This window comes from Siniperca chuatsi, linkage group LG5, assembly GCF_020085105.1.
Source record: "Siniperca chuatsi isolate FFG_IHB_CAS linkage group LG5, ASM2008510v1, whole genome shotgun sequence".
Classification (NCBI taxonomy): domain Eukaryota; kingdom Metazoa; phylum Chordata; class Actinopteri; order Centrarchiformes; family Sinipercidae; genus Siniperca; species Siniperca chuatsi.
In genome coordinates, this window is record NC_058046.1 from 3,860,080 (window position 1) to 3,868,125 (window position 8,046).

The window sequence follows — 8,046 nt, forward strand, 5'->3', positions numbered from 1 at the left end:
ATACATGTCAATACATCTTTGAGTGTCACCCCCGAGTTTAAAATGAAGCTTTATGACAAATAATGAAATAAATAATAATAATAATAATAATAATGAAGTGAAAAATATTTGTGCTTTGACTCTCATCCAGCTGAAATTGCACTTTTCTCCAACATCCGACTCCTTAAATGCCACTTTATTCTAATACAACCACCAACTATTGTGATTAGAATTACAATAATAATGGGAGGGGGTTGGGGGTCGTTATCCCTCTGCTCGTCCATAAATCGCATCAAATGACAGTCGGCCAGTGAAGAGTTAAAGGGAGGAGACGGAGAGTGACACGCCTCATTGGGTAGATTATGTGCCGCAAACAAAAAGTGTGTGTCGGTGTGCCAGTCAGCCAGAGCATCGGGCCCCATCTGCACGCCTCTCTCTCTCTGTCTCTCTGTCTCTCTGTCTGCCTTTATCCGTCCAGCTCTGCCTACCCCGCCCGGTCACTTCCAGTGTCGGCGAGTATCTGCAGCAGCAGCAGCAGCAGCAGCAGCTCTGTCACTTTCAGCACACCGGGGGGGAAATGTACTGACACTACGGACCAGACCGGGAGCGCAACACCATCTCCATCACCTCCATCACCGTCACCGCATCCCCCTGCTGGTTTTCGGGGCTTTTTTTCCGGGGGTGCAAACGGGTTTTGATTCGCAGCATCGCTCGCAATTCGTTTGTGGATTATTGTTCCTCCTCATCGACGGAAAGGTAGGTTTGTGAAACGCAAAGCTGTGTGTGGTTTGGATAGTTTTAGAGGAGGCGAGGGGACGGGTTTGTTTTGCGCGGCACAGGCTGCGACACATCCTGCAGGCGCTGAAAGCGGCGCAGAAAGACAAAAAAAACAAACAAAAAAAAAAACAACCCAAACGCAGATGTTTTAGCGCCGCGGACAAAACCCGCAGTTCAGTCACAGCGCTGATGTAGGACAGTTTTCAGCCTGGCACGGCTTTAGCAGATGGGTTAAACACCCCCCCCCGTCTCTGCTCACCCCCTACCCCACCCGCAGTGGGTCTGAATGGGAAGGTGGCTGCTTTCCTCCAGTTTGTGGATGTGCAAACATTCCGCTCTTTATCTCTTTTCTCTTATTTGCGCCTGGCCGCGACACATAGCATTCGTCGAATATTTTGGGAGGTTTTCTTCCTTGTGAAGCGACTGTTCCTGTTCCTCGGAACAGAAAGGGGTTCTGTACGGTACCGGAAACAAATTCTTTAGGCTGGCAGCGCTGAGAGCCACTCTGGAAAGGCTCTCCATCGCACCGTGCGCAAAATGTTGTACAGAGAACCTTTCTGTTGCTGTTGAGCCTCTTAGGAAGGTATAAAATACTCCAAAAGCAGCGGGATTTAAAAAAGAATTTTATTAATAACTATCCAGGGTTATTTAATCAGGTGCTCCCCTTTCTTATTTAACCAATCAAAAAGGGAAAATCAGAGCCAGAAGCAAAAGCGAGAGGAGAGCCTCGCTGTTCCTGCCCGAGCAGTCACTGAACAGCAGACGATAGCTCCTCTTTCCCTCCAGTGCAGTTGTTAATATCAGACACTTTTTTCGGAATTGGATCGCTTTGATGCGCAAATCTTTGATACTGCTTCCCGATTTTTTGCGCAGAAGAAAACAAACTTTTGGTCCAACTGTGGATGTCTGTAATGTATTATATTTTTCTAATTAATTAGGTTACTTCATATTGCACACGCTGTGTCACGGTAGAAGTTGTTTGAGTTGTTCGTAGGGATTTTTTTTATTTTTATTTTTTACATGTTATAAACTGTTAATAGGACAAGTAAACATCAAACCAAATCGCGGCTGAAATAATAGGTGAAACTCGTGCTATGGGCCCAGAAAGCAACAGTAAAGAGTTCCGAATTATTATTATTATTATTATTATTATTATTTATTATGTTCAATGTCTAAAATATTGGTGCAACAATAATCCACCCCACAGTACAGACTAGAATATGATCATTTCAGCAATTTAGGAATGACTTTTTTTTAGATAAAGCGTTTTCTTCGCGGTTCCAGCAGCGCTTTCTGACAGCGTTGAAAGCCATTATTAATACTAGTTTTTGTTTTTTTTGAATTCCAGTATATTCATATTATTCGACGTGTCCAGTGCGCCTCGTTTGCGGCTGAACAAGCGTGTGTCGGGTGCAGCTTTCCGCGCACAGTCGCCGCTGCAGAGGGAGGAGAGGAGGGAGCGAAAGAGCCGCAGCCGTCTAAACACACACATTCAGAGGTTAGAAAGGGAGAAAAGAAATAATTAACTGGTCGTGCTGCTTTAATTACAGTCTCAGAGGGGAGCGCGGTGGATTATGGTAATGAGGCGGCATACGCTGCCGCTTGTAGAAAGGAGAGGAAGGTTGGCTGACATGAAATCACTGACTTTGACAGTCCACTTGAAACCCATTGGACATGCTGTCTCCATTGGACATGCACGGACCTCGCCAGCTCCTCCTGAGTGCGCTTCTTAAATTCTTTCTGTTTCCATAAGGAAACGCTTTAGGACAAGCAGGCCGAACGTGTCACAGCAAACCTATAAACCCTTAATATTAGAGCCTATTCCATTTCTATTCATTTACAGCCTCATAATAAAAACATACCATAAAGCCCGATAAGGCAATTGTAAATCGCCGTCGAAGACCACAGTCAAAGTCGCTTTAGGAATATTATAGAAATATCATGGGATGTTTTCGAATTGAATGCCGCCAATCATAATAAGTGCAGCTGAACAGACAAGAGCAACTGGAGCCCGTAGAGGCCTGCTAATGCTAATATTAATAATGATATTAATACTAGTGCTAATACTTAGTAAAGGCCTAATAATAACAACTCAGTAGTAATCAGCCGTGTAGGCATATCTGAAGTTTTTAATATTTTCATCAAATATGTGATATATATAAGCCGAGATAATAATAATAATAGTAATAATAATAATAATAATAATACGAATAATAATAATAATAATAATAATTATTATTATTATAGGCTAATATCGTGATTTGTATTATTAGCCCATGTTTCGTCTGTTTTGATTTTGGCTACATTTTCTTATCCTTAGAATTGACAACGTTAGGAAACCCTGTGATCAGGATGCTGAAGGTGATGCCGTCATGAACTTATTACGGGGTTTGAATTCATTAGAAAGCCTGGCCAAAAAGGAAAAAAACAGAAACGGGCCCCCCGAACGACGCCCTTGACAGCTGGTTTGGCCAATCTGTCTAGGAAGAGATTTATTTCCTGTATCAGCAGGGACAGTGGCGCTAAACGCACTAAACAACCACTCTGCGCAGGTTCGGGTTCAAATGTATGGCTTCTGTCCGGCTGATGCGATTTTAGAGCAAATAGTATTGGCACAAAAAAAGCCCCAAATAATTATTTGAATGTAACAGTTGTTGTTTTTGGTATTTTTGTTTCCCATTCCGCACCTGACCTCTGATGTCTCTGTCTCTGTCTCCGCAGTGTGAAATGGAGGAGTCCAGCTCTCAGAAGTTGGTGTGGGACGGGGACGCCAAAGCGGTCCAGCAGTGTCTCACGGACATTTTTACCAGCGTCTACACGACGTGCGACATCCCAGAAAACGCCATCTTCGGGCCTTGTGTGTTGAGCCACACGTCGCTGTATGACAGCATCGCCTTCATAGCTCTGAAATCCACCGACAAACGCACAGCACCTTACATCTTCAGGGTAAGAGGGTCTTCATTTTTATTTCTTTTATTGTATTAAAAGAGCCCCAGTATTATTATTTTTTTTAATTAGCCCACTATGTTTTATATTTAATTTTCAAATACAAATTCTACCAGTTAGCATCTTAACAGGCCTATCAAAATCCCCTTCATGTATGCTTTTCTTGTTGTGCAGCTCCAAATATAGCAAATATATTACTAGAGATTTAGGCCCTTGACCTGTTTTGCACAGCAACACTGGGGCAAGGAGCTGAAATTATTATTAACAAATATATTCCCATGCATGAGCAGAAATACTACCACAGTGCCATGCTGGTAGATCTTTGCAGTGATATTTAAAATAAGAAAGTCATTAACTTTAGACTGCAACAAAAGCCCACCTAAACAAGTAATTTAATACTTTATTGAATCATTTCTACAAGAAGGGAAGCATCTGCCAATGCACTTGAGATCATTCTGTTACAGTGAAAATCTGTTTATTTCAAAAATTGCTTCAGACTGTCAATAATTGTGACAAGTGTCATACGCCTTGTTTCAAGATGTTGGGGGAGATTATATGTCCTTATTTGCAGTATTTTCATTTATTTTAATTTTAAAAATAAGATTTTAAGGCAGAGAATTTGCCTGAAAAAGAATTTGAGTTGTTTCACTGATGTCATAACTCAATGGGTGTGCATGTGTTGCACAGGTGGACACCTCAGCGGCCAACAGCACCTCAGAGGGCTTGATGTGGCTGCGGCTGGTCCAGTCCGCCCGGGACAAAGAGGAACAGAACCTGGAGGCCTACGTGAAAAACGGCCAGCTCTTCTACCGCTCGCTCCGCCGGATCGAGAAGGACGAGGAGCTGCTGGTCTGGTATGGCAAAGACCTCATCGACCTGCTGCTGCTCAGCTCCAGCAGATCGCCCGCCAAGAGCAAAGGTGAGTCAACTGAAATCATATCAAACTGGACAGTAAACTGTGTTGTAGCTCATGTTGACCAACCACCAAAATAGTCACATTATCATTTGTTCTCTACGGTCTTTATTTTACTTCCCAATCACATACATTTTAGCTCGGCAGCTTCTTTGGAAATACATTCCCCCTCTGGAATTGTTTTCACCATTGGTCAATTTGGGATGTAATGTCTCGCATTGTTTTGCACACTTTTGGAAACTGTGTGAAAATGTCTGAATTCAAATTTAGTGCAAAATCCAGTACAAAGCTAATAATTCTTGCATTATTATTAGAAACCAGACTTAAACTGGACAACTTTAGGATATCTCTCTTTGTCAGAACTCATCTCCGTCTCTCTTCTTCCCAGGTTCGTCCCACCACTCATGTCCTGACTGCAGCCAGCGGTTCCAGTTTGAGTTCCCTTTCTTGGCCCATCTCCGGTTCCGTTGCACCAAAAGACTGCAGAGCATCACGGGGGCCGACGAGGAGCCTAGCAAAGAGAGCAGCACAGAGCGACCAAACACAACCCCAACCAGGACCAGCCCAAAGCTGGTACGCTCTGAGGGCTTCAGCAGCCCTCAGGACAGCAACAAACCCTCCACAGACTTTCATAACCTGGCCAGGGATCTAGAGAACAATCGGACCAGCCCGCCGAGCGACAAGGAGGCTGAGATCTGCAGCGAGAGCTCGGGGAAGAGGAAGTTCTCGGAAGTAGAGGACCGGGAGTGCCGAGGGCCTGGCCTTCCACAGTCCAAGTCTAAAGACGAGCTTGCGACGTCTGCACAGAACTACAGGGGAGCGTACGGCCTGGAGGAGAACCACAGGTCCTTCTCTCCGCCGGGCTCCACACAGCTTGGTGAGGGCAAGCGCAGCGCCTTCACCGAGGTCAAGAAGTCACCCCAGAACCTCAAACACCACAGCGGCAACAAAAACCTCCAGAGCTCCAACTCTGAAAACAAAGATGGTGGTCGTCCCAGCAGCAATCCATCGGACAAGCACCTCAACATCAGGCAGGTGCTGTCGGAGACCCAGCCGCCCCAAACCTCACCCATGGGCAGCGCTTTCACCTCTGTTAGCCAGCAAGGCGGCGGCAGTGGTGGAGAGAGGAAGAGCGCCTTCAGCCAGCCGTCTCGTTCCTCCTTCTCCCAGATCTCACCGTTGGTGATGCCGCCCAAGCTGCTGGACTGCCACCCAGCGGTGGGCGACACCATCTCCTCCAGCAGACTCTACCAGGCCGACCACCTTGCCGCCAAACTACAGGGCGCAGAACTGGGTGCCAACTGCCCCGTGCCGGGCGGCATGGCCAAGCAGAACCCCTTCGTCTACGCCACCGCCTTCTGGCCCAAGAACTCTGGGCATATTCAGCTTCAGATGCCCTCGGCGCTCACCCTCCTGCCGCCCTCCTTCACCTCCCTCTGCCTGCCGGCGCAGAACTGGTGTGCCAAGTGTAACGCCTCCTTCCGCATGACCTCGGACTTGGTTTACCACATGCGATCCCACCACAAAAAGGAGTACGCCATGGAGCCTCTGGTCAAGCGGCGGCGCGAGGAGAAACTCAAGTGCCCCATTTGCAACGAGTCCTTCCGGGAGAGGCATCACCTGTCACGTCACATGACCTCCCATAACTGACTTTTAAAGACTAACAAGGGAGGGACTTTTTTTTTAAACAAAGAGGGACTGTGACCATGCCTGGATTTAAGCAGTCCGAATGGAGATAGGCCACTTAAAAATACACAAACACCCCTTGCACTTGTTTTCACTTTGGACTATGATCTTCTAATTCCTTTTCGGTCTGTTTACTCTTTCTCCCATGTACAAATGTCATGTTTTGGGTGTATGCAAATGAGTTTCAACTTCAAAAATGAATCTATTTATGAAGCACTTAAAACTTTGAGAATAAGGGAACATTTAAATATGTGTAAATGTACAGTAAGTTGTATTTTATATCATATTAATGCAAATATAGAGAAGAAATACAAATGTAGTCACACGTCGTGGTTTACAACACAGCAAGTTTTTTCATGTCTACAATGAATATGGACACAAATTGGGGATATTATGTCAGACTATATTTCAGAGTGCATGTAATATTAAATAATATTGATTTAAGATGCAGTCTATACATTACGATGTAAATAATTTGTTTTATTTGAAATACAAAGTGTAATATTTTGTGTCAGTGGGGAATAGTTTCAGTGTTTCTTCCTTTTGCGGAAATTTACTACTTGATAGTTTATCTAATCATGTTGAATGCATTGACAATAAAATAGCTTTATTTTCAGCTGTTGCCTTCCTGGATTTTTTTTTAAAACTGCAACCAAAATATATCTATCTTGATTAACAGCATCCTTGGTCTTCATTTTGCATTTATAAAACAAGATCAACATTACATTTTTATGTTAAATAAAATGTGTATGAAGCACAAAAAGTATTTTTACCTAATTGTATTGTTTTTTTATGTTTTACAAAAATTACATTTCATATCAATCTTAATAAAATACAGTCCAAATAAAAATACATACAATACAACATTTATATAGTTTAAAGTCAATTTATGGTTAGTATGGTTAATGTTTCCTACTATGTTAATTTTCTATTGAAAATACAAGCAGGGTGTCACCGCTTATCATTATTATTATTATTATTATTATTATTATTATTATTATTATTGACATAGTCTTTAATAAACGTCGACCACATTAATCCCTACACTACTGAAGTCTCCCCTGAGAGGTCGCTTCAATTACAGTTTTAGGAAAAAATTAACATTCCCATACCTGCAAATGTAATGTTTCATACGGTTTCATGTTTAAAATACATAATACGGAACAGTATGTTTTCGGAATAAAAGGTTTAAAATGAGGAGAGAATGATTTCTAATTCGCTCAGATCTTCAATTGTTGTGGCAAAGCAGAAAATATAGAATCGATTATCGGCTTATCAGTGAGAGCATGATACGCCATTGGTGGTTTTCTTCACAGAATAAAACGTGCTGTACGTCTGTATTTGAGATTTATTTATAAGTCATAATATTTAATTCATTTCCCTTTGTAGAAAAAGCACAGTGGTCTTAAAATTGCAGACAAAAGGCTTTCTAAGAAATCCGTTGATTCATTTAATTTTGTGTTTCTATTTTTTTTTTAAAAATGCTTCACAAACTCCTGTAAGCTGGAGTGAGGACGAGCTGCCTCGCCTGCACAGAAGCTGTGATAAATAAATATATAAATATCAGTAATGTAGCAGCCGTCTGACCTTCATTTGGAAAAGCTTTCAAATGAAAATCCTGAGAGAGAGCACAATCAGAAACAGTAAACACTTTTTTGAATAAATAACACATGCTAATAAAAGTGTGGGTTGATGTCTGTGGATCAATAATCACCGTTTACTGCTGATAATACAATTGCATGATT

General features: G+C 42.7%; 1 protein-coding gene across 3 annotated transcripts; it reads left to right on the forward strand.

Moving 5' to 3' along the window:
* Positions 1–320: 320 nt before the first annotated feature.
* Positions 321–6,939, forward strand: prdm8b (PR domain containing 8b). Of its 3 annotated transcripts, none has more exons than XM_044197341.1 (4): positions 321–735; positions 3,478–3,702; positions 4,390–4,621; positions 5,004–6,939. In XM_044197341.1, the coding sequence occupies exons 2-4, from the start codon at positions 3,484–3,486 to the stop codon at positions 6,263–6,265; spliced, it is 1,713 nt and encodes a 570-aa protein (XP_044053276.1). In that variant the 5' UTR covers positions 321–735; positions 3,478–3,483; the 3' UTR covers positions 6,266–6,939. The 3 variants fall into 3 exon arrangements, with proteins under 3 accessions (XP_044053276.1, XP_044053278.1, XP_044053277.1); XM_044197343.1 differs by lacking the exon at positions 321–735 and adding an exon at positions 1,079–1,339; XM_044197342.1 differs by lacking the exon at positions 321–735 and adding an exon at positions 1,944–2,254.
* Positions 6,940–8,046: the final 1,107 nt, after the last annotated feature.

Bases quoted from the DNA above. Each gene is read 5' to 3' on its own strand.
- prdm8b (XM_044197341.1), top strand. From the start codon at position 3,484: ATGGAGGAGTCCAGCTCTCAGAAGTTGGTGTGGGACGGGGACGCCAAA. The intron at 3,703-4,389 runs GTAAGAGGGTCT...TGTGTTGCACAG, and splicing joins CAGCACCTTACATCTTCAGG to GTGGACACCTCAGCGGCCAA. The intron at 4,622-5,003 runs GTGAGTCAACTG...TCTTCTTCCCAG, and splicing joins ATCGCCCGCCAAGAGCAAAG to GTTCGTCCCACCACTCATGT.